Here is a 27,270-nt window from a genome sequence, read left to right on the forward strand (position 1 = left end):
TCAAAGCAAACAAGTACTCATTTTAATATGCAATCTGAATAAGTCACAAAAGCAAGAAACCTTTTCATATACAGACGACAATTGTAACAAGGAAAATCTTTTAAAAAGCACTTCTCTACATAAAAGACTCTTATCACACCCTGATTCATGTGATACGCAGACCGTATTCAGCTCTTTCTTTAATTTGATATATGTTGGTATTTGAACAGGTTTTTATCATATTTATTAAACTTACTTATCATTTTGAGATATATCAATATTCTTGCTAAATATACTGAGCCAAAGTTAGCTTTAAAACTGTGAACAGCGTCGTTTAGGATAAACGCTTTGTCTACATTTCACTCAGCGTAGCACAATCAACAGAGTGAAAGAAATTGACACTCTCGTCCAATCAGGCAGAGTGTTGCATAAATCTTCCATTTTGATAAATTATCTATAATGTGTAATGAAGTAGTTTGATTTGCAAACTGAAGTCACGTGGCATAGGTAACGAAAACGAATTTAGACGGCGTCGCCGAAAAATAGTAATGTAGCGCAAAGTGTTGTTTCTTGCAAGACGTGACTCTGGCATAAGAGAGGACATAAGTAGTTATGAACATTTTAATTTGGACAGCCGTAGTATGGATCTTGTTTTTTTTTCCCCACAAGTTCCACAATGTAACGGAAGTATTTTGTTTTTGTTATTGTCTTTATCATTTGTTTACAGGAGTCTACTTCTGCCAGATAGCATTTTATGTGCGTCATATAAAATGAATTTTCAGGTTCGTTTTACTAGATCTAAGGGAAACAACTTCAATTAAATAAAGATAGTTTGCGAAAGATGATTGCGAGCCTTTTATATCATTTTTTCTTTACAAAAAAACATAATGTATATACACACCTGTTGGTACTATTCAAACATACTGTGTTGTATTATTCGCCAAAATGCTATTTATCTCATTTGATAAAATATGGAAACTGACCACATCTTGTCAACAGTATCAGAAGCGAAAGCTGGATGTCATTTTTCAGATTGGCTATAATTTCTGGTTAAAAAATATATACGTCAATCATGGATTTCAAAGCTGTGTATTTCCTACAAGCAATTGTTAGACTGTTTTATCTGCATAAAAATCAGACAGAAAACAAGATGACATTTCCATCAAAACAGAAAACAAATCAAAATATTCCTTATAAACCAAAGAGCTAGATCAGAATTTTGAGAGCATAAAAAGGTAATAAGAAAATTGTCTCATAATTCGGGATGCCATGGAAACAACAATGCTACCAAACTGTCATTGTCAGCACAACATTTTCTTTGAGCGTATCGAAAGCTGAAATGTTACTGTTAACAACCCTTCTATAATTAGTTGCCTAAAATATTGCACTTGGAAATGGCAGCAGATTTTCAGAAGGTCACTGAAACAGGTCAGTCACTGAAACAGGTCCTCCTACATTCCAATGTCTATCCGAATGTCTATCAGATATGAATTCGACTTAATTTTTTCGAATGCCTAAGTAAATGTCTAATGTCTATCAGATATGCATTCGTTTCGAATGTCTATCTGAATGTCTAATGTCTAACCCACTGCCACCTTCATGGACCTATAAAAAGGTGACTGTAATTTCAAACAAAAAGATTACACAAAGTTAGCAGTTTACTTGGCACCAGTTGGTCTTCTTTTATTTTCCGAAAGCACATTCAGATCACATAATTTTAGGTTTACACTGGTAAGAGAACTATAGCTATTCTTGAATAAAATGATGGCAAACATTAAAGGGAAAGGCAAGCTTGTTCTTAACGTTAATTTCGTCTGCTGGGATTTCTTAAATAATTTAAAGAAGTGAAGGAATTTTCAAAATCGAGGTAAAAATGAGAAAGTTATGACAATTTTAATATTTGGTCAAGTTTAGCTGCCATTTTGTTTCCATGGCATCAAAAAATAGCGGGACTATTAAATTTGAACTGTGACATCATGCTTTACTTATTTCTGTAAAATAATTTATCTACCTTTTCCAGCATTAATGGAAGAAATGTTCATGTTTCACACTATACACACAAGAAATATATGAAACTTAATCTATTTAAAAGGTTTTCTGCTAAATAAAAATTCAACTGTGTGTAAATGACGTCATATACACATTAAAATGGCTGCCTCCATGATCAGCCATTTTCTTAAATTTCAAACTGCCATACCTTTTTCAATAGTGGTCCGATTTTAAAAATTCTTTCAGAGTTATGAGTAGCTCGAGGAAAACTTAATTTATTAATTTATTGCCAGGCTTTCCTTAGCCTTTAAGCTACAGCTAAATTGGAATATAGTTATTTTTCTGAGTGCATTTCAGCAAATTTGTACGTGACAGAAATCCAGAATTATGCAAAAAATAAACCACTTAGAGCTATGCAACCTTCTTCACGTTTACACCTCGCTCCCCTCTAGCACTGGTTAGTGTGGAATTATAATATATTAACAATGAAGGCGTAACGGCTGCCATACGACTCTTAAAGAATCAATAAAATTCTATGAGCCTTGGAATGAACGCAACCGTGAAAAATAATGGCAAAATGTGTTAAACTTAGTCTGTTCATTAGAGGTAATCAACTACCCCGCCCATCTACAATAAAATTTGGAATACATTTATATTTACAAATCCCCTATAAATGAGCCGCGCCATGAGAAAACACAGTTGGTTTGCGACCAGCATGGATCCAGACCAGCCTGCGCATCCGCGGTACTGTGGCAATTTCACGGTTGAATTTCGAGCCAGCTCGAAGATCGAAATTCAAGTTTTCAAAAAGTTGAATATCAAGCTGGGATTGAATTTCAGACCAGATCGAAGATCGAAATTTAGTTTTTTTCACATAGTTGAATTTCGAGCTGGGGTTGAATTTCGAGCCAGCTCGAAGATCGAAATTCAGATTTTTTTTTCACAAAGATGAATTTCAAGCTGGGGTTGAATTTCGAGCTAGTTCGAAGATCGAAATTCAGATTTTTGTTCTACTTAATTGAATTTCGAGCTGTGATTGAATTTCGAGTCAACTCGAAGACCGAAATTCAGATTGGTTTCACAAGTTGGCTCGAAATTCAACCCCAGCTCGAAATTCGATTTTGTGAAAATTTGAATTGGACCTTCGAGTCGGCTCGAAATTTAGCCCAAGCTCAAAAATTCAACTTTTTGACAATTTAAATTTCGATCTTCGAGCTGGCCCGAAATGCAACCCCAGCTCGAAATTCAATTTTTTTGAAAAAATCTGAATTTTGATCTTCGAGCTGGCCTTAAATTCAACCCCAGCTCGAAATTCAACTTTGTTACAAAAATCTGAATCTCGATCTTTGAGCTGGCTCGAAATGCAACCCCAGCTCGAAATTCAATTTTTTAAAAAAATCTGATTTTTGATCTTCGAGCTGGCTCGAAATGCAACCCCAGCTCCAAATTACACTTTTTGAAAAATAAATTGCTCGAGATTCAACCCCAGCTCGAAATTTGACTTTGTAAAAAAATCTGAGTTTCGATCTTCGAGCTGGCCCGAAATTCAACCCCAGCTCGAAATTCAACTTTGTGGAAAAAAATCTGAATTTCGATCTTTGAGCTGACTTTAATTCAACCCCAGCTCGAAATTCAACTTTTTGAAAAAATCTGAATTTCGATCTTTGAGCTGGTTCGAAAATCAATTCCAGCTCGAAATTCAATGTTGAAATTTGATCTTAGAGCTGGCTAGAAGTTCAAAGCTAGCACGAAATTAATAGTTGATGTTGAGTTTCAATCTTCGAGCTGGGTCGAAGTTTAAAGCTTAAAGTTTAAAGAAATTTAATTTCGATTTTCGATCTTCGATGTCAGTGCCAAATTCTCGATGCTGTCTTGCGTTGTTTACGTATAATATCAGGAATCTCTAGTTCGGCTACATTTCAAGATTTATGAGCCGTGCTGTCTGAAGTTCACTTACATTTGTTGACACATGGCCACTGCTGAATATTGTGGCGACTCTGTACCTTTTTCTGTACTTAGTCCCTCTATCCGAACACTAATTCCAGTTGTGATATCTCACTGAATTAAGAAATAATAAATCTGTTCCTATATTTTATCAGTTAATAAAATATGGGCAGGAGTTTGGATGCGTAATAATTAAATCACGAGTGCGTAGCACGAGTGATTTAATTATTCGCATCCAAACGACTTCCCATGTTTTATTAATTTATAAAATTATTGGAACATATTTATTATTTCGATTCTAACAACGCAAATAATTCGCATTTTACAGTAGATCTACTACATTTTCAGCGTAATATACGTCATTCGGGTCATATGCTGTTACAATTTACCCCCTATGGTTAGAAAGTGTTGCATAGCCGATGGAACGTATAGATATTTGTTTCTTTTTATCAGAATTTTGAGAAGTATCCTTAAATTAGTAATCTAACAGCTCGCAAACTAGTTATGAACAGAATTATCAAATTAGGCGAGTTGACCCTGTGTTACGAGTGACAAGCTTAACTTTTATATGACGTCACATCATAATGACGTCATACTTTATGTCATACATTTATGACGTCACCGCTGAATCATAATTAAGCTAATTGAATTCGCTGGTAGAGATCAGAACGTGTTTTACGGACCTACACATAAGTCAGTATGACTTTTTATTATATTTATGTTTTTGAAATGCTGTTTTCAACCGTTTGGCCCTGAAATAATTCGTATGTAATGGAACTGAAGTAGAATCTCTTATGTTACAATCATAGGGGGATGAAATGTAACAGCCAACCATATTTTATCGTAGATTCATGTATAGGCGATTTCGCTATATGTTTATATAGCAATTGCTGCGAATCGTGTCAGAATTTTTCTTTATGAATGGAAGTGACTTATAGTAAGACATATTAAATTTTCCAAGGTTTCCTTCTGCAGTTCTGTTGAAGTGCCATTCTTCCATACAGTCTAAAGCATACCTTTGGTAATCTATATGGAATTTGTTTGCGAAGAGATTATGTCTACTGGTAAGGGTCTTTAAATCGCCGACGCCAAACACACAAACTTCACGCACAACTTTACCTTGGCATGGACTTCGGCGACCCCAAATGGAAAAAGCTGCCAGCCAAGGTTTTTCATCGGGTTTGCCTGAAATTACAAATATGAGGACGCATTAAAAGTCTGAAAATAGAACCCCTTAAAGTCGCAGCACACTAGTACGTTTCCTAGTGTTTTTTTTTTTTTGTTTTTGTTTGTTTTATGTATAAAGGAATGGTCTATATATTATGTTCGTATGTAGGCCTATGTGTTTATTGCCGATGGTTATTCGCATATGTAACGTTAATTTATATTTGTAAATAATTGTTTGTTATCACTGTGTATACAAAATAATCTATGTAGGGCTATTGTCAGCTTAGGAAATTATGTATCTCAAACAATGATTTTGTCGTTGAACAAAATCATTGTTTCGAGTTCGAATGCGAAGAAACTATACCACCAGGGCGCAGCCCGAGTGACGTAATAGTACCCCTAACGACAATGATTTTTCCAAGTTGATATATAATTTCGATTCAAACACTACATCCTTGTCGAAATCCACCAAACATTTGCTTGTGACGCTATGACGTAATCATTGTGACGTAAAAATTGTACTTTTGTTGCATAATAACTTCACACGGTCAGTCTTCATTGTTTGATATAGGAAAAAAGTCTGGTCATGTTCAATCTAATTTTCAAACTGATACATTACAATACATTTTGCCACATAGCCTTTAGTAATCGTTGTTTCTAATACTGTATATAACTGAAAACATATTATTTGATACACCACACCTAGTTTGTGGAAAATGTTGGCATTTTCTGAACTTGGTCAAACAAACGAGGTACATTATTGCGGAATAGTGTATTGAATGAAAAGTAAATATTGTTGATGAATATTATGCGATAAAGGTATTCAATTTTTAGGTAAACTGGAACAATTATTATATAACTGGACCCCTCTAGGGATTGGATAGCGTAAACTTACCATACATGGCACATTGAAACGTTATTACCGTTATCACACAAAGTATCAAGGTGGTTTAACAGAATGTGAATTTTACCACAGCTTACCTTTGTAATACGAGCCAGGTGTTCCAATGTGATGATTGAAGTTCAAGGTCGCCCAGTAATACTCATCGGGACTGTAAACATCTCTAAACCAGTCCAGTAATGCTCGTGCAATTTTATTATTTACTGCAAAATATACAAAGTCCCGACTAAAAATACCATAAGCACTTCCTTTGATCACGGTGATGTTATATGGCGGAGGATCGTCTTTGGTCTGCAATGTTTTATATAACTTTGGTTTGGCAGTATCACTGATATAGTTATAAGCAAAACGATGTTTATATCTTTGTTCTAACACATGTTTGCCAGTCGTGCCTTGAATATCGTTTGCTCCATTATAAATTTTCAATATTTTCACTATTTCTTTGTTTGTTTTTAAAGGATATTCTTGACTTGGCAAATTTATAAAGTATTTCCAATCTTTTCCACGTTGTAGCAAATTCTCCATACAATTCAAGTCTGCTTGTAACCGCGTGAAACCCGCGTAGACTATGTATTCTTTTCTAGAAACAACAAAAACGTTATCAAAACAATTTGCAATTCCCTGAACGGCATCATGTACTTCTTGTTTAGAATCTGCATCAACGTGCAAACAAAAGTAGTTCTGTGGTGTATAAATTGCGCGTAGTAATCTCTCAGCCTGTTCTACGTTTTTATAAAGCAAAATGCTATAAGCAATAGGAAAGGCTTCTTCTTCCACTGAGGCAAAGTTGTTATCATATCCTCTAATGCTTTTAAAACTATCACATTTTGTTGTAAGCTGAATATACTCTTTATCTGCAATCAGTTTTCGCGAGTGATTCCCATTCCTCATTAATTCTTTTGCTTTTTTGATTTCTGACATGTCACCGTTCAAGATTGCCGCACAGTTGACATCTCGGACAAGTCGTTTGGGATTTCTTTTAGTCCATGACGATTTTACTGTTGTATGAATGTCGTTTGAATGACCTCGGTATTTAGAATACAGGCTCAGTTTCTCTGAGATAAAAACTTTCTTCCCTAAAAAATGTATAAGAGTGCAGGCGATTACCTGCAGAAGTAAAGAACCCCAGAAGAAAACATATCGCTTCATCTTTTGACAAGAACGTTTGCTGAAAAAGAGGATACCACAGATTATTATCACCAACAATTTTATCGCTTATCTAACTGTTACATTTATTATATTTTCTTTTTATTAGTAAATATCATAATAATTGCAACTTTTTTTTTCATTTTCTTCGGTGCTTACCCTAAATCTGGCATGTAAATTTGTAGGTTATTAATAAAACCCGGACCGGCCGAAACCACGGAAATAGCCGATACCGATTGTACGGAAACCACCGGAAATTTACGGAAGGAAGGCTAATATAATTACGAATGATATCGTGTCGTAATCAACTTAGATATTTAGAATTTAGAAAAAAAAACACACTGGACTTTATGGTGCCCGTGAGGTATTTCTTTGATGAATGAGTTAAGACTGCGTATTCTTTCTGTGTATGCAGTGAGCCTTAATAAAGTATAATTGTGTTCATACGTGTTACAACAGAATATATGCAAAGTACCTTGCAGTAAATACTCTAGAATGCCTATGAACTGATCAGACTGCTGAGGGCAAACTTCGACTTACGCACAATTTAAAAACAGACAAAATGATGAAGCTATTTCAACAGATTCTTATTTCATTCTTCACCTAAGTTTACGGTAAATTCTCTTTTAAATATTGCAGTTAGGAAAATGTTGTAAGCATTATATTGATTTATAGACCAAGTTATTGTTTGCCATCTGTTGCATGTTTTTGGTATCACAATCGTTTTCTTTTCAAAACTTCAAAACAGTTTCAGTGCAATGAATCACTACGTTATTCGAAACCATCAAGTAAATAATTATACAGAGACAAAAGTCTTGTGACAGGTGTTAAGGCTGAAATATAAAATCTATACCACGAAACAATGATAAAGGAATTGTGCAGACGATATTAGTGATTAAATATTCACTGGTTCTGAGTATTTATTGCACAGATAGATAGATATAAAGAGAGAGAGACAGAGACAGAGAGAGAGAGAGAGAGAGAGAGAGAGGGAGAGAGACAGACTGACAGACAGTTTATTCAAACAAAAGGCAATATGCACACATGTATATCCTAGGTTTCTAAATTACTTTCTGGTGCTTATAACATGTGTAACAATGTTTAGTTTTGCTCATCTCGGAGCTAGAGGGCTTGCACTTCCACTACCGTCAATCAAACCGAACCTGCAACATTTTCGTTTATGTTGTGTTGGGTGACCTGTGGTTTCCACTTTTTTATTTTAAAGAAATCGAGGTATTACCGTATTTCAAACGTATTAAGGTGTAGGACGTATTTATAATCATTTCGCGCGTTACATGCCATGAATATACTATCATTTTAGATTCCCTACAGTTTGTTAACTCAGCGCCAGGTTATAATGATTAGTACAGCCAGTCTACCTAACCCTCTGACCTGTGACATTCCGTGCAAAGCATAGTTGTAAAGTCGTATAAATACTATAGCCTACTTATTAACGGTTAATAATGTTACACACTGATAGCCGCACGAGAACTACATGCAGATATAGACTTGTCATAGTGCACTACTGCGGGAAATATAAAGTGGAAGTAATTGAAATTTGGTTTCTTTATACTAACCCCTCCCTCGACGGAGTGATGTAGCGTTGAGTAAGTGCTTTGCAGTATAATGACACGGAAATATATAGTCATAACGGTATGATTTCCATGTAGAAATTAATGAAGTGATAGTTTATATGACTGAAATTGAGTGTTATACTATGGCAATGAGGATAAAAATATAGGGTACCGTGTGTAATACTTCTCAATATTCAACGCTGCATTCTTCGTGCGTAATCGGTATCCCGACCTATCCTAAATTTTTGACCAGACCCTAAATGTTTTTTGGTCTTTGAGATTTTTTTTTTAATTTTTAATAAAAAGTTTAAAAAACTGCTCATTCTATGCTTTAAAAATGGTCAGTGATATTAGAAATTATTCGTATTCATTTTTTCTTTTTGACACAAAAATAATTTCCGGAAAGACTCACTGAATAAAAAAAGAATTAAAAAAACTGCCTACTTACTACCTATTTTTTTAGGCATGTTACCGGACACAAAGAATTATATAGGCCTCGGGAATGTACATGTGAAACAAAAATTCTTTTTTGTCTGTGTGTGTGTGTGTGTGTGTGTGTGTGTGTTTATAAAGTAAGCAAATTGTGGATTAATAGACCAAGCCTTTTTTCGATGTCCGTCATTTCTTTACCGACATTGTGGAAGTTAAACTACAGAAGAAAAAAAAACTAAGAAAACACTGAACTTTATGAGGCCCGCGAGGAATTCCTTTCTTCAAAATATAACAACTTCTTGCACAAAACGTGATTATGATATATAGTATATTATGATAACGATACAAAATTTCAGAAACTAATTAGAAGGCTCGTCCTTGCAATAGAAAACAACGCTATCTATAACGACTTCCTGTGTATAAGTTTACAAATAATATAAAGCCGGTTTTGCAACCAGAAAGAATACGCAGTCTTAACTCATTCATCAAAGAAATACCTCGCGGACATCATAAAGTCCAGTGTTTTTTTTTCTAAATTCTAAATATCTAAGTTGATATCGACACGATATCATTCGTAATTATATTAGCCTTCCTTCCGTAAGTTTCCGTACAATCGGTATCGGCTATTTCCGTGGTTTCTGTCGGTCCGGGCAGGGCCGGGTTTTATTAATAACCAAATTGGTACGCACTATGTAGCCTTAATTTTAAAACTATAGTGAACGTTCCAATTCTTCCATCACGAACCTTATAACGCAAATTTTCCATGGTACTGACTAGCCTAATATTTCTAGCCTTACTAAATTACAAGCCGAAAGAATTCCTGCGGCCAGAAGTTATACAGACCAGAAATGTTTATGGATGTTTGAGTGACCACTCGGCCTAAAAAAAGTAACTTATTGGTGAATAAGGTGCCTTTTTTATTATACCATTGCGCTTTAATGTGGCAAGTAGATCTATGAAATATGTATTTCTTAATTCTGAAAGTTTTTGTTTTGAGCAAAATAAATATATTCCCCTTTCATATATAACATAACTTTTAGCTCAACTGGTCCTTGACTATTGAAACACTTTACTACAGCAATCACAAATGTGATTCATGCTTTCACCTGGACTTCGTTGACATATAGAGCATTGAAGACAACACAGGACCATAATCCAGGAAATTAAAGAGCAATGCAAAAAAAAATTCCCTTATGTACAACTAGGTATCAATATTAATCATTGCTGAAAGTTTGAATAAATTATATGAAACAATGAATGAGGAATTCAGGTCACACACATCTCTCTATATATCATATAGATCTCGAGTGCCAGCTATATTGCAAAAACGGCGTTCCATAAATGCGATAAGCCAATCGCATATCGGTAAAAAGTCACGTGAAATAACCCAGTCCCAATGTGCTACACTACTTGTTGCATTCCAATATAGGTAATAATGCAATTCTTTTCAGTAAGTACAGTTATTTGGAGCTTGTCTCCAAATAAATGTCTTTATCTGGAGATGTTATGGGAGCTAATTCCTCCGGTCTTGTTGGTTGCATGCACGCGGTTTATAACTACGTCACCAAGCTTGCGTCATCAAGACGAAACGCGCAGAGCTCCTCCTTTTTGTCTGGGAAGCCGAACAAGCAGGTCACGTTTTGTAAACTCTCATTAAAATTATGTTGAAAAAATTGTTATTTACATGCTTACAGTATATCAAAATGATTTTAAATGTTTGCAAAATACGATGGTTCATTTACATGGAATATCCTTGGATGACCAAACTGCGCCACTCTAAGCTTAAACTGTAAAACGCAATTTAGTTGAAAGACAAAAGACAATAATAGGGGATGAAAATCCCCGAGACGGTAACGTCCGTATATAATTATTCGTCTTTGTTGTCTGCATATACTGAGGCAATTTTTTCGATGTTTTCCGGTTCCGGTTTATATACACACCGCAGACTGGTTGTCTGCATGAACATCCGAGCACCCCGAATCAGTCATAGAAGTTCGTAAAGCGCGCTTACATGATTATTTTACTTCTTTTTCGTAATGAAACTGTACATGCAAATGAAAAACACTTTTAAAACAGTAAGGAAGTGTAAAGGCCGTCAAGTTTCTGCGTGAAGTGCAAACAAACAAAAAAAATCCTAAAGCCAGTGCGAGAACGCTGAATGACGTCACCGTCACGGCTTCCCGTAATTTTGCATAGTGATATTCGCTGTAAGAGGTATGATGCCACTTAATGTAAACTACAGTTTAGAACGAAGTTTCACTTTCTTGATCGTTGAATATTTCTTTCTAAGCGGATATATAAAAGATAAATCCCCATGCTAGGCGGTGCCTTAATTCATATTACTTCACTTACCAGTTATATAAATCAAATTTCCATCGATTCATTCAAAATTCAACAAAATACTGAAGTAAATAAATGCTCTGTCTTCTCAAAAGTTCAGTCAGTCAGTAAACTTCCGCCATATTGTTTTGTGCCTAACTCCGCCCCCAGTGTGACGTCATGCGTAATATCAGCAGTCTCGTGAAATTTACAATATTTAAGGCTAAAGTTAGTAATGTTGTTAGTTTCTGAACAATTGTACAAAAGTAACTTCAAAACACTAAACTGTTTAAACTGTTATAACTTGTTTTTATACAATTTATTCCTCCTTATCACAGTGGGGACATAAAAATTTGTCACCCTTCCTAATCACTCTGACAGGAGTACAACAGATTAGATGAACCCAATGCATGCATTGAAGGTCATTTCTCATCCCATCACACTGTGCCCACTTTGCAAACACCAGAGAGACACTTTTAGATAGCTCAGTAGGCGTGAACTTTTCACATACACAGCACAGTGACTGTTCATCATCAGAGTCACTGTCACAGCTGGGGGTGTCGGGCAGTAAGTTAATGTGTGATGGTCCAGGTTGATGTTCCATAGCAGGTGACACTTTTTTTGTTTTTAATTTCTTCTTTTTGTCATTACATTGAGTCTTTCCTGACTGTTTTCTCTTTGATCCATTTCCTTTACTTTCATGGTCCTTCATCCTGCTTATAACTTCATCAGTTACTTGCTTTCCTGCCACAATCTTACTCATAGGTTTTCTTGTTTTTTTCTCCTTTTCACATTTTATGTTTATTAGCTGAGATTCCTTCCTAGCAAATACTTCAAAGGGATCAACAGACTTGTCCTGCACCTCAGCACTAACATCAACTTCAATGCCCCCTTCTACAGTGGCCTGGCTGTCATTTTCATCTGCTTCTTGGACGTTATTGGGCTTGTATACTTCTGCTGGTATAAGCGATTCAGCTGCAATGGCATCTTTGTCCAATGGAAAAATACCAGTACGTTTGAATGCGGACTGAGTATTTTCTGAAGATAAGGCCTTTGTATATACACGGCATGCTACCTCACATACATTGTAGAGGGTCAGAGTGGCTTCCGTCTGCCGCATCAGCTTGTGACATTCTGAATTGAAGATAAGAAAGGACCTTAGCAAGAAACATCAAGGGGTTGAAGAATGTGGCTTGTATGTGGGGGAAGATAGAAGAATATGATGCCATTCTCCTTAGCCCACTCACAGATACCCACAGAAACATGTGACTTACGGCCGTCTAAAATCAACAGCACTTTTTGGTTTTCGCGCCCAGGAATGAACTTCACAAAATGATTCATTATATAATGTCTAAAAATAGCTTGGTTGGACCAGCCAGATTCACTGACCATTGCATCTGCTCCCGGGGATTTTCCTTCAAGAAGCTTTGTGTTCATTCGTTTCCCTGGAAAAAACAAAAAATGGTGGTATGGAAGCACCACTTGCACTAACACATCCTAGAACAGTCACAGTCTTTCCGCGGCCAGATGTCACAGCTGGGGGGGGGGGGGCAGTGTGAAGAACTTCCAACTATGTGGGGTGGTTTATGCTCTGTAGTTATTCCCTTCTCATCCAAATTATAGATAAGATGAGGCTTGTCTGTTAAGGAATGTTCTTCAAGACATTGTTTTAGGTTTTCAAAGTATGCTGATACAGTACTGTCTGATGCCATTCTTGCTGTAGAATATTCTAAATTTCTAGGTTTTAGAACTCGCAGTTCTGGCCATCGGTTGAGAAACCCCCGTATCCATTTTAGTGACAATGATTCATCTTTATGTCGCTTACCAAGTTGTACTGCAAGATCGAATGCCAAATTCACACATTCCTGGCGTGTGTAACCATACCCATTATAATTTGCCATTGTTTTAATGTGATTAACAAGCTTGGCTTCCTCCATTAATGAGAACAAAGGGGGTTTCCCAGTGGTCACAGTATCAGGATGCACTTTTCCATTTAACCTGTCTCTGAGAGTAGTGCGTGGCACATTAAATAACCGAGCTGCTGTTTTAACTGGCATGTTATTCTCTATGCATTCCTGGTATGCTTGGACAAGTGCATCTGGTGAATAATTCCTATTAGTACGCCTGATCTTTTGAGGTTTGGGCTGAAAATAGAGGGAAAATGAAAAAAAAAATCACTAACAGTACCAGGGACGAAAAACTATTAATTAAAATAAGCTTGGCCTTAAAGTTAATAAAAAGTCACGTGACTTTCATTCATAAAAATGTAAACATTGCAGACGTAGCCTCCTGGATATTTTTACCTCTATGTTTTGTGTGAAAAAAAGGGAATTAAAGCGGGGTCGGGCATTTCCGAACACTTAAGCATGATTCTTCGAAGTGATGAAAGAAAGAGGGTATTGCCGAACTAGGAAGTTATTTATAGCTCACCTTTGTCTACCGTACGGAGATTGCTCCCTGTATATATTATAGCTATTATAAAACTATGAAAACATGTACTTAAAGGTGACTGCTTGCGTCTATTTCCGAACATGGAGTGTCAGTCGAACAGACTGAAGGTCTATTTCCGAACATTTGTGTATTTTTAAAAAAAGACTTGAAAATCATACATGAAACAATTCATTACAAAACATTTTATTTTCAAAACATTGTCACGAAAATATCTATTTCATTTTTACGCTTTATTTGATCAATTCTTTAGACATAATCAAGTCTATATGCTAACAATTTCAGTTAACAGTACAGGCACTCAAACGGAAACAGTGCAGCGTCTTCCTCGTCCATTTCATTGAACGGTACGTCAGTGCAATCACGATGGAAAAGCCTTGGGCAACTGTTACAGGCAATCCAGCGAAGCGGTTCGTTATCGTCGTAAGCTATGCCGCACTTGTAACATTTCTTGACGTCGATATCAAAATCAAAGTCTGTGTCGTCATTTGGCTGGTAATTGATGGATGAGTCAGAACTGCTAGACTCAGTGTGCTTGCGTTTTTCCATTGTCAGAATCTTCTTCTTTAGTTCTCTCCCTTTTAACTTGCGTTCCTTTTCCTTCTCTCGTTTCCGTTTCTTTTCTTCTCGTTCCTTTTGCTTTCGCTGTTTTTGTTCTTCCTTTTCTTTCTTTTTCAGTTCTCTGTCTTCTTTCCTCTTTTGTTTTTCTCTTAAAAGCTGCCTTTTGTTCTTTCCTTTCAGCTAGTATCTTCCTGAAAGCTTCACCGGTTATGGCTTTTGGAAAAAGTTTGCGTTTGCTTTTCGTTTTACTTGATGCCGGAGCAGTTGGTAATGTAAGGTGTTTACTGAACGGCGATGGAGCACTTGCTGTTGTGTCTGGACATGGTACGGATGATTTCTCAGTTGTTGTACTATCCTCACTGACTGACGTGGTTAAGTTCTCTTCATGCCCTTCTTCAGGTGTTGGAAGAATTATGTCAGAGACAATGGCTTGTGTTTCTGGTTCATTATCAGATGGAGTGCGATTGGTTGTCTCGGGATCAGGGGTGTCATTTGTTTCTGAATCAGGTTCGGTCGCTGGCATGTCCGCTGTTGGAGTTTCTGCACTAGTAGAATCTGCTGAACTGCTAAATGATGAAAAGCAATGGACAGGAGTGATTTTACTAAATATTTTTGACGGCTCCATTTTTGCAGTTTTCAGGACCACACTCTCGTCTAGTGGAAATAGACCTGCATATTTAAATGCTTTTACTGCATTCTCCACCGTTGCTGATTTTTCCCAGGCACCCTTGAACACTTGGGCAAATGTCCTCTTTGTAACAGTGTTAGGGATATTCTCAATTTTATAGTTACGCACGGCTTGACCCCAGTTTTCTTTCAGTACACCAAATATTCGCAAATCAAGCGGTTGGATGATGTGAGAGGCATGCTCTAGAAGGCAAAACATGTGGATACCATTTTCACGACACAAATCAGAGGCCTCAATTGTCAGATGTGTAGAATGACCATCCACAAACAAAAGTATAGGGCGTCTAACATTTCTGCCATTTATCCCTGGAATGAACACGTCCTTCAGCCATGTAAGAAAAAGTTCACTGTCCATCCATCCGTTTACAGACGGGCCAAACGCAGCCTCTTCAAACCCCTCTAATACATTTGATCTAAACCTCTCTCCAGGATACACAATAAGCGGCCGTATATAGTGTCCCACTGCGCTAACACATGCCAGGACCGTCATCTGTGATTTGTTGTTGCTTATAGACGTGCTTTGCACCCTTCATGGAGAGTACTTTGCCACTTTTAGGGCAAAGTGGGAATCCAGACTCATCGGCGTTATGTAGCCTTGTTGGGTCGGTTATAAGATCTGGGTCTTGAACTTCATTTGTGAGAAAATCCCTCAGCTCTTTAAACCAGTTCTCGATTTTTGCGGGTGTAATTACAATGCGTTCCTTGCCTAGCTGCATTGGAGCTTTTTCTGAAATTTCAGGGTGCCTTTTGATGAAGCCCCGGTACCAGTCTTTACCAGGTTTGTTCTCTTTAAAGGGCGTTTTACGTCCATCATCATCAAGGATCGTTTTAACAGTAAGCATCAATTCCTGTCTTGTTCTCCCATATCCTATCCTTGACATTTGCACTGCCCACTGTGCCAGCCGAGACTCTTCCTTTTCTGTTAGAACGGTCCTAGGCCCTGTTCTGTTAGTTGCATACTTGCCCTGGAAAACGGTAAAATACTGTAAAAGTCGAATAAAATTACACTATATCAATTTTAATATTGTGCATAAGCATTTATTTATTTATATATTTATTTGGCATTTAGTGTCCGAGTCCGGTTGCGTGTGTGCGTGCGAGTTAGCGAGCGAATGTAATAAAACAAACAAGTGTGCAGTACTTGCATTAACTGGTCACAAGTTGCGATTTTCCAATAATAATTGTACATAGAGCTACATGATTATCATCTTAACAGATCTTAACATACCTTAACCTTGTCATGTAATGTAGTTTTGGGAATTCCATACGACCTAGCAGCTGCATTCAACGTTATACTGCCACTTTGAACAAGTTGAGCGGCTTCGGCAAGAATTTCAGGTGTATATTTCTTTGATCCGGCAGCTCGACTCGTGCCTAATACATCAGAAAATATAGACATATAGTTTACAATACAGTACAAAGAAATCCAGTAACAAAAGAAATGGTAGACAATGTATGTCAATGAAGGTCTAGTACTAGATCTTGTTATACACTGTGTGTTCGGAAAAAGACGCTCTATGAAATTTCGATAGCGTATTTCCGAACACACCGATTACGTCATTAAAAGTGGCATACTGATCTCCAACAGCCACAAAAACATAGAAAAATTTAAACATATGTGTATATCTGCTTACAAAAGTCACAAACAGAAATATTTTAGACACAAAACCTTAACTCGTGATGTTAGCAACTTTATCATTTTAAGTAATTCTATGAAATGTGACTGGTATACTTACTGGGCTGCAATTTATGTCGTCGCTGTAACGTGTGTAAAAAATCAATATGGCGACACCGGAGGAGGCTTCCAAGTTTAAATGTTTTCGCGCGTATGGAACTTTGTGCAACGTCACTGACAAAAGTTATGACGTCATGTAAGAATGTTCGGCTCAGACACGCCAGTCGGAAATGCCCGACCCCGCTCTAGAAGTTAAGTTATTTTGCATTAAGAAAAAACACATAAAAACAGTTGGTGGAGGTAAAATTTGCAATATTTACCTGTTTGTGCCGCATTTTGTCTTGATTATTTCTTCGTCGAATTTACTACGATATAGTAAAAAATTCCCACGGTCACTCTCGCGCGTGGTAAAGTCTCGCGTTAAAATAATTACAAGAAAAATCAAACAAGATGGCGCAGTTTGGTCAGTGACGCAGTTAGGGCATTCGACGATCTATAATTTTGAAAATTTGAGTCAAAACAGGTTTTTAGACTAGCTAGTGTCGTTAAACTAGAATTTTAGAGCTATTTCATTTTATATTTTAACAAGCTAAATTGTAAAATTATTTGTGATAGACATAATCTCTAGCAAATTAAATATTTTATTCAAGCATGCCACGACAGCGAAGGCAACGTATTACAACTGTGACTGGCAGACCCAGGCGTAATGCACGGCGACAAGAAGTAGCCACAGAGTTACAGAGGTTAGCGTCAGCTACTCCACAGTCCGCTGAGCAGTGCCTTAATTCAGACCCAGCTTCAACGGTGGGAACACCTTAAACTGCGCATACTGTTACAGCTGCCAATTTACAATCGGGGACTTGCAATTCTCGTGAATGCAGCGATCAGCTACAAGGCAGCTCTGATTCTATAGTCAATCCCACGTAACATGGTTACTCAAACATTGGAAACTCTTACACTCCCGAGACTGTCATATCAGTGCCTAGTGACACCTTCCAGTATGCAACGTCGACACAATTGCCTAGTAACCAAATGGCATTATTCTCAGAATTTCAATTGTCATGGAAACGCACCATCTGCCGGATATGTTAATACTATCTCACAACAAACTAATCCGGGCAATTACACTTCCGGTCAATATATATCGTCGGAACATTTGATGAGTACCCAACCAGGAACAGTATCCTATGCGACATCGGCACAGTTGCCTAGTAATCCAATGACAGGTTCTCAAAGTTTCAGTTGCCATGGAAACGCATCGTTTGTCGGATATGCTAATACGAACACGCAACAAACTAACTCGGACATTAACACTTTTGGTCAATATGTATCATCGGACCATTTGACAAGTAGATCTATCCAACCAGGGACAGCATCTGGCATGGATCACAATGTAAATACTATTTCAGATGCAAGTGTTACATCAGCTGTGAATGTCCAACAACCAGTGTACACCTACTTTAGCAACTCTGGGCCCGTTATGCAACCCACTAGCAATGTTCCCGCACATAGTACCCAGCAATATATGGCTCAACCACTGTCGGAGGCTAATTCACATATGTCAGGTAATGAATCTTTTATGACATCTATATGTACAGATCTTGCCTTGCATGTTAGTCAAAATATAAAGGAAAAATGTTGGCGAGGAGAGTTTATCGAACTCTCGTCATTATTAGAAAAAGATGTAGCTAGTAAACAAGTTATTGAATTAGTCAATGGTGAGTTGCAAGTTAGCTCGCCACCTTCAAAAACAAACGAAATTTTGTCAATTGAAAAGTGGACTGATGCATTTTTGGTTTATATGAGCAAAATGCCTTATCTTGCAAGAGATTTATTGCAGTATGTTAATACAATACGTTCAGCTTCTAAACAAAACTCTTTTGGGTGGTGTAAATATGATCGGATGTTCCGGCAGAAACTTTCTAAGTATACAAATATGAAACGGTCATTTATAGATGCCGAAATCTGGCTTATTACTATGACCAGCCACACACCGGTCAGTGACAAATTCGGGCCTTGTTTTGATTTTAATGATAAAGGTTACTGTTCAAAATACGCATGCCGATACGCTCACAAATGTAAAAAATGCTCAGGGTCACATTCTTCAGTAATTTGCAAAATGTTTTTCAACTAGAACAAACTAGAGGCATGAATTTTTTCAGACCAAGATTCCCAAGGCCCGTTTACAGACAAGTTTCTAATGGCTCATCTATGGGACCTAGGCCATACACCGATAGATCCGGTGCGCTTAGACACGTGGCTCCACGAATACGACCATAATGAAAGAAATTATTTATTATCCGGTTTCAGAGAGGGGTTTCGAATCGAATATCATGGTCCGCGTTACGCACTTCATTCAAAAAATTTAAAGTCTGCAGTATTAAACCAAGATTTAGTTCTTTCAAAATTATATAAAGAGGTGGAGCTTGGTAGAATACTTGGGCCATTTAAGACGGAACCATTCTCGAACCTTCGCACCAACCCTGTCGGACTGGTGCTAAAAGCACTGGCGGTATGCGACTAATATCACACCTATCATACCCATACGGGAATAGCGTTAATGATTTTATAGACCCGGAATTGTCTTCTGTTCAATATTCAAAGTTTGACAATGTTATTGATATTATACAAAGGCTAGGACAGGGTACGTTAATGGGAAAACGGGACGTTAAATCTGCATTTAATTTAATACCTGTTCATCCAGAGGATTTTAATATTCTTGGAATTAAATGCGATAACAAATTTTGGATTCAAAAAGTGCTTCCGCAAGGTTGTTCTATTAGTCCGGTTATTTTTGAACGTTTTGCAACTTCGTTACAATATGTTGTAGCAACGTTCGCTAATTCAAAAAATCTAGATCATTATTTGGATGATTTTTTCTTTGCCGGTAAAGCTGGTACAAATGATTGCTCTGATATTTTATCATCTTTTGAAAATATTTGCAATGATATTCAAGTTCCAATAAATGCCGAAAAATCGGAAGGTCCCGTCACTACATTAGTTTACCATGGTTTAGAAATAGATACCGTCTGTATGGAAATCCGGGTACCCAGTGATAAAATTGAAAAGGCAAAAACACAGATTTTAGAAGCTATTTCGAAAAAGAAAATAACTTTAAAAGCACTGCAGTCCATACTTGGAAGCCTTAATTTTTTCTCGAAAGCCATTCCTACTGGCAGAACAGGAATGGCTTTCAGATAACCACATTAATCTGTACACCGACGCCGCCGGAAACAAATCGTTAGCATGTGGTGCTTACTTGAACGGAGAATGGTTAGTTTATAAATGGCCTGGTCACTGGAATGAGGCTGTGTTTAGGGACATCACACTTTTAGAATTAGTCCCGATCCTTTTGGCCTTTTTAATGTGGGGTAAACAATTAAAAGGAAAGAAGCTAATACTATATTGTAATAACATGAGTCTCGTTCATATTATTAACAAAAAGACATCCCGTAACCAACGGGTGTTAGACTTGTTAAGAAAACTAGTTTTAGTTCTTTTAGAAAACAATATACAAGTTAAGGCTGTTCACATCACGTCAAGAGCAAACGAACTTTGCGATGCTATAAGCCGTCTACAATTAAAACTTTATTACCAGCCTTCGCTAGCAAAACCACTCTCATGATTCCCTCTTAATTTCAGGAGTTCATCAGCACGAAATTAGCAGATTGATTAAAGGATCTATCTCATAAAATACACATAAATGTTACAGAGCTGGAACTGACGCGTTCGATAACTTTAGGCAACGAATGCATTACAGCAAGCACTGGCTGGCCTCCGAGCGTCCAACAATTGGCAGAATATATAGCTTATATGTCGCGGAATGGCTATTCATACAGGTCTGTTGGTTGTCAAGTGGCTGCAGTTGCATTCACATGTAAAATCAATAATTTAGTAGATACTACACAGAATTTCTTTATTCGGAAAATGATTAAAGGCATGAAGCGTTTACAATGTAGACGCTACATAAGACAACCAATCACCATAGATATGTTAACTAACATCACAAAAAATTTGTGTCTTATTTGTAGCTCCGAGTACGAAGCACTTCTCTTCAAGACGGCATTTTTACTGGCATTCTTTGGTTTATTGAGGGTCAGTGAAATAAATTTTCCGAAACAAAATATTATCATATTTCAAAATTATATTCAGGTGCATCTTGCCACGTCAAAAACTGATCAGTTAGGCAAAGGCGCTACGATAAAGATTAATTTGCAATCGAGCGATTGTATTTTGCTAAGGGAAAGCGTTACACAATTTTATTTAGCCAGACCAAACGTAGATGGCCAATTTCTATGTCATTTAAACGGTGCGCCATTGACTCAGTATCAGTTTAGACAAATGCTTCGTAAGTCTCTAACATTTTTGGGATATCCGCTTAAGTCCTTTCAAACGCACTCATTTCGTATAGGGGGAGCTTCATATTTGTATGTTAAGGGTGTCCCTGAGCAAACAATCAGGACTTACGGACGTTGGAGGTCAGTCGCTTACAAGAGATACATTAGATTATAAGTTTATAACATTTTCAGATATCACTACAGTATGGATAGTTGGGTCTTCGATTATCCGAGATGCCTTCTACCATACGCAAGACAAGAATCTTCAATTACCCAATGTCAGTATATACTGGGATTATCAGCCGGGCATGTGAATTCATCATTTAGTAGAAAAAATTCAGAATTTGCTCACAAGGTATGTGCCTCCTGATTATATAGTGATACACTGTGGCGGAAACGATATTGGCCAGAGCCCTTCAAACAGCACCGAGCTACTAGCTATAGATGCCGTACAAAATATACAGTCATTAACAAATGCAAGAATTATTTGGTCACAAATTCTTCCGCGATTGGTGGAATGAGGTAAATGAGGTAAATCACACAAAATTAAACAAAGTCCGAAGACGTTTCAGTACTGTAATGGCAGGATTGTGTCGCCAAATTGGAGGGGCTTACATAAGACATCCTCAAATATCAGAAAGAAATTATTTATTTAGGGATTATGTTCATCTCTCTGCTATAGCGAATGATATATTTTTAAGTAATTTGAAGCACGGTTTAAATGCAATCATATATTATAATTATGCTTGCTTCCCGGACGAAAGATGTTAAGATTATTGTTTGTAATTATATTGTGCTCGGTATTGGAATGTTATAACTTGATGCATACTAAAGTAATTGAATTTGAATATATACTTAATACACAGTGTTAAACTAGAACAATTGATCTGTCCGATATCCGGAGGAACCAGTATTTGTTTTTTAGCGTCTGCAAATCCAGCGTAATGACTTTTCTGACATCCAGAGTTTATCTCTAGTTCGTTATACGCTTGCCTCAAGCGAAATAATCTTTCCGAATTCCGGAGGCAATTTATATATGTTGAAGATGAGCCATTTTGCCCGTATGGGTCGGCCATCTTAGCGAAAGTCGGTGACCGACATCCGGCAACACCTACCGATATCCGGAGGCTCAGTTTTTCGACATCCGGAAACTCTTAACCTACCGACATCCGGAAGTTAACTTTATTACAAGAAAATCATGTTCAAGTTTTTCAGGGGGGGCCCATTGGTTTATCGGGAGACCACTTATAATATAACTAAGCAAGCTTCAGGCAAGCGTTATCAAAATTATGACAGCATTGTTTTGCAAAGAACATTCACTGTACAGATATCAAAAAATCACTGAAAAAGCCTTAGTCACATCCTATATGTGAAACATCGTGCAAATTATGGAAGCCTTCACATGAGTCTTGCTTCATTCTTTTATTATACAGTTCCATTTCTCGATCGATCTTAAATACATAAATTTTTCCAACATGGAAATATTCTTCATTATTTGAGTAGAATAATTTAGCAATGTGTTTGTATTCATCCAAAGATGTCTTCTTGACACCGTCCGTAGTCGCTTTGTAACTTGACAAATTTTATCCACAGTTAAATACTTCGTTCCGAAACTCGATCTCGAGTCAGCCTTGGCTCTTCGAGCTCGCTAATAAAAATTCTTCATTTGAAGCATTGTTTGCGGTTTAACACCCTAGTCTTGAGCTAGGCATTCTAGTGCTTTATCAATACCATCTTACATGCAAACATATTGTAGATAATGATTATATAATCTAATTATATATTGTCTATGGTAATTAACATTATATTAATGCATTTATAGATCAGTCATACACCAAATGCCAAACTTACATGATCATTTCAAAAAAAAAAAAAAAAAAATAAAAATATATATATATATATAGCTCGTAAATTAATAGATATTTAAATAAATGATATGATATGTAGTCGGTTTCTTTATAGCTAATTCTCCAGATAAGTACAGTTATTTGGAGCTTGTCTCCAAATAGATGTCTTTATCTGGAGATGTTATAGGAGCTAACTCCTCCGGTCTTGTTGGTTGGCATGCACGCGGTTTATAACTACGTCATCAAGCCTGCGTCATCAAGAAGAAACGCGCAGAGCTCCTCCTTTTTGTCTGGGAAGCCGAACAAACAGGTCACGTTTTGTAAACTCTCATTAAAATTATGTTGAAAACCCTCCCTCCCCCACCAGCTTATTATATCTTTTGTTATTTAGGAACAATACTGCGCCGTTGTTCTGAAATTATATTCCAGGTTACGTGTGTAAATGTAGATATGACTAGAAAGAACTAACAACATCTAGGTTTCAGCATGGCTGACAACACAATGGAATGCCTGACAACGCAGTTTACCATATTTTAAACCTTCAGACATTTGTGATAAATGGTAATATTTGTGTATTCTGCATAATGTTTATATTAAACCGATAAAGAAACACATGGTGTTGACATAAAGACATGTGCTGGCGCTGTTATTTATCATAGTGTTGATATTCAAACTGGTAATAAGGAATACATAGTGTCGACATAAAGACATGTGCTCGCGCTGTTATCTGTCAGTGTTGACATTCAAATTTGTGATTAGGAATATATAGTGTAGACATAAAGACATGTGCTGGCGCTTTTATCTATCATAGTGTTGATATTCAAACTCATTTAACTGGTAATAAGGAATACACAGTGCCGACATAAAGACATGTGTCCGCGTTGTTATATACCACATCACGACATCCAATATCCGTGGACATGAACTGTGACTTGGTGTTGATATATTAGACTGTTTCAGGCATTCTAGTGCTTATTTTATCAAATATTCTCACATCTTACATGGAAATATCATTATTTTTAGATACTGTAAACCTAGAAATGTTCGCGGTGCTATATTTCGCGTTTTCCAAAACATGAACATTTTCGCGGATACAAATCTTCGCGGAATCATATCCATCGCGAATCCCGCGAATATGAAGTCGCAAGTGAACATATTTAGTATTATAAGGTAAGTATCACTGCATAGTTGCATTTATAGTATTCTCGAAAACATTCAGTTTTATTGTATCCTTCAATTATAAATGCACCCTAATCCTTTTCATCCATATCAACGGTTATTCACACCTCCAATTATTGACAGTCAGTAAATCGCTGTTATTACACTGTCATTTGTTTGCCATTTAAATAGGCGATTAATCCACACTTTGCAGAAATAGACACAATATTTTACTTACAAATAATATATCGTATTGGCTGCCGACTGCAAATTGCATGTTTATGTCGTTCGATAGATGCATATTGTTTTTGTTTTATCCCCTGTTTGTCTTACGGATCGATAATGAAAATGCTGTTGCTTCATAAATAAGTAAATTGTAAATCAATTGAAATAATGTGGATTTGTGCACTCATGCTATACAATTACGGTGCTAGAATATGAATTATTAATATCCAGGTATGTGTAAGCACAAAACCATTTTATAGCGATCTATATAAACTGAAGCTAGAATATTTCGCGTTTTTGTTAGAACAGAGTTTTTCGCAGCTATTTAATTTCACGGAAATATACTACCCGCGAAAGGCGCTAATTTAAAAAGCGCAAAAACAATTCTAGGTTTACAGTACATGATTTAGTAATAATGCTTAATTTTATATACTTGTGCTATTTGGTTAATTTGCAAATATCTAGTATTGACATGCTAGTTTTAATGAGAGTCAGTCATAGCCAACCAACTGCCAAACTTTACATGATCATTTCAATATATATATATATAGCTCGTAAATTAATAGATATTTAAATAAATGATATGGATATGTAGTCGGTTTCTTTATAGCTAATTCTGCAGATAACATACATTTCAGACACTTAAACGTGCGGTGTCATCAAACAATACAATATAATTAAAACAAAGGGTTGAAAACTAAAGTCGATGAAAAGTACAACGTAAACAACGTTTTAAAACCAATGTACGAAATAAACCTTTAAAAAACACTGCCATAAAGGTACTAAAATTTTACTTATTTTTTACTGATAAAATAGCACTTGGATGCAATTATTGAGGTAAGTGTCTGCAAATGTTGCATGAGAAATAACGACGGAGAGCACTCATCCATACTTTTAAAACAGTGTCTGGAGGTCAGATGCGAAGCAATCATATGACGAGGGCGCAGCCCGAGTGAAATAATAATACGCATCTAAACGACAAATATTTCGGAACATAACTTCCTTTTTTATTTCGATGACGCAACTAACATCTAAAATTTTCTATCATTTGCTCTTTGAAATATGATTTTTATCCTTTCTGTTTTCTTTGAAGTATGTTTAGCCTAAAGTTGGGAGCGGGAAGAATATATTGCAACCCTTGCTCTCAAAGTTCCGCGGCCCACCTCTATTGACCCCGCTCCTATTTTCCTGACATCGATATGAATACGCGTCAAGATGAGTATGAAACGTAAAGTTAATTATTAATTCCGCCGAAAAAAAACACCAAAAAAAAACGATATAGTCAATTTCATACCCTCAAAAATAGTCGTCTGCAATTTCTGACCTTCGGCATAAATGAGTTACATTTTGTACCTTTAACAACGCATCCTGTATTCCTTAATGTCTCAATGTGTATTAAGATACCCTCTGCATTCATAATTACAGAAGCAAGAACAAAACACAACATACCTAAAAATATTTTCGCACGATATCCATTCATACCATCCGCACGTACACGACATTCATTTTTAACAAAAATTTGAAATCTAAAACAATTTATTAAGTTCAATAATTTGTTCAGTGTTGTACCATTTACTCTGTACAATTACCCCCACAACGTAATAAGATAACACGGAAGAAAAAATATTAAAGAGGCCCGTCCCTTCAGGTTTATAAGTCATAAATTGGACTAAACTGTCAAAATTTCATGAATAGACTGAAAACATTACTGAAAATATGAAGAAGAAGAATAATAGTATTATTCAAAAAATAATACATAGCAGAATCAGCTGTTTATACATGTATATAGAGACAATACGAAGAGGTCATACACTTGAGCGATAATTCAAAAAGGGCCTAGCCCGCGTTAATTATGCACATAGCGTATAAGGGATCCGTATTGTTGAGATATATTAAAACTCGGTTTTGCTATATAACAGTATATGGATTTTATGTAAATAAGTAGATGGAACTGGGAAGCTCTTTTACATGGTGCACGAATGGCGCCAAATATGGAAGATCGGCGTGACGTTAACGCGTAAAGTTAAAATACGGGAAGTAACACTCCGGCGGAATAAATCAGGAATGCGTAAACGTTTAGCATGTGGTAGCACTTTTTCCCGACGCCCGCATGGCGCCAAATGATATGTCAACGTGACGTCAATATTGCCGTGAATGAACGTAAATGTACATGGATATCAAAGGTTTGTGTGTGTGTGTGTGCTAACGTCTGCAGAAGCCCGCGGGATTTTTTGTGACCGAGACCGAAGGTCACAAACATATCCCAAGAGCTTCTGCAGACGTTAAAGTTTAATACACAAAACAAACGTGTATTGTCGCTATTCTTGCATAAAAACATTACACGGCAACTAAATGCATTGTTTTCATATGTGATGACTTTATGATTCCGGTACATTTTTAGTTACCATTCGGTTGTTCTTGGAAACGGTAAACATGTTTTAAATATCCATAACCGGGACCCACATATCAACAACACTACCAATAGCATGATTTAATTTAAGGTTTTTGAGCATCTTATTTTTATTCTTAGTTATTACAAACGTTACATTACCCATAATTTTGTATATTACTTAAAAAATTGATTAACAGGAACACAATTTTAAGAATAATAACTTTACATTCGAATTATTTTGAATACGAACACATTTAGATTACGGACGAGTACGAAGGTAGTGACTTGTTTTCGAGGTTTATTATATGAATTCTGCGGAAAAATCAGATAAAAACACACCGATTGATACTAACAAAAATCATAAATATTATTCCTAAAAACAAGCAATAGCACAAGTTACACGCGATACTTATTTATTCACAGTTATTTACAATAACTGAACAGACGCTCTGTAAAGGGGGTAAACTAAGAGACGTATAGGGTTGGGAA

The 27,270-nt window shown here is 36.6% G+C and overlaps 2 protein-coding genes across 3 annotated transcripts; one reads left to right on the plus strand and one right to left on the minus strand.

Moving 5' to 3' along the window:
• On the minus strand, window positions 1-25,971 carry LOC123563223 (beta-1,3-galactosyl-O-glycosyl-glycoprotein beta-1,6-N-acetylglucosaminyltransferase-like). Of its 2 annotated transcripts, none has more exons than XM_053530247.1 (3): window positions 25,839-25,971; window positions 6,061-7,148; window positions 1-5,097 (listed from the first exon to the last, which is right to left on the minus strand). In XM_053530247.1, the coding sequence occupies exons 1-3, from the start codon at window positions 25,889-25,891 to the stop codon at window positions 4,781-4,783; spliced, it is 1,458 nt and encodes a 485-aa protein (XP_053386222.1). In that variant the 5' UTR covers window positions 25,892-25,971; the 3' UTR covers window positions 1-4,780. The 2 variants fall into 2 exon arrangements, with proteins under 2 accessions (XP_053386222.1, XP_045211843.1); XM_045355908.2 differs by lacking the exon at window positions 25,839-25,971 and adding an exon at window positions 11,485-11,619.
• On the plus strand, window positions 16,367-22,372 carry LOC123529850 (uncharacterized). The gene is made up of 2 exons (XM_053530260.1): window positions 16,367-18,387; window positions 21,352-22,372. The coding sequence occupies exons 1-2, from the start codon at window positions 17,751-17,753 to the stop codon at window positions 21,471-21,473; spliced, it is 759 nt and encodes a 252-aa protein (XP_053386235.1). The 5' UTR covers window positions 16,367-17,750; the 3' UTR covers window positions 21,474-22,372.
• Window positions 25,972-27,270: the final 1,299 nt, after the last annotated feature.

Source organism: Mercenaria mercenaria, chromosome 2 (assembly GCF_021730395.1).
Source record: "Mercenaria mercenaria strain notata chromosome 2, MADL_Memer_1, whole genome shotgun sequence".
Classification (NCBI taxonomy): domain Eukaryota; kingdom Metazoa; phylum Mollusca; class Bivalvia; order Venerida; family Veneridae; genus Mercenaria; species Mercenaria mercenaria.

Excerpts from the sequence above, each read along its gene's own strand:
- LOC123563223 (XM_053530247.1), bottom strand. The coding sequence starts at position 25,891 with ATGTCGTGTACGTGCGGATGGTATGAATGGATATCGTGCGAAAATATT. Across the intron at positions 7,149-25,838 it reads TCGTGCGAAAATATTTTTAG|CAAACGTTCTTGTCAAAAGA; the intron begins GTATGTTGTGTT and ends CCTCTTTTTCAG. Across the intron at positions 5,098-6,060 it reads ACCTGGCTCGTATTACAAAG|GCAAACCCGATGAAAAACCT; the intron begins GTAAGCTGTGGT and ends TTGTAATTTCAG.
- LOC123529850 (XM_053530260.1), top strand. The coding sequence starts at position 17,751 with ATGGTTACTCAAACATTGGAAACTCTTACACTCCCGAGACTGTCATAT. Across the intron at positions 18,388-21,351 it reads GGCTAATTCACATATGTCAG|ATATCACTACAGTATGGATA; the intron begins GTAATGAATCTT and ends TAACATTTTCAG.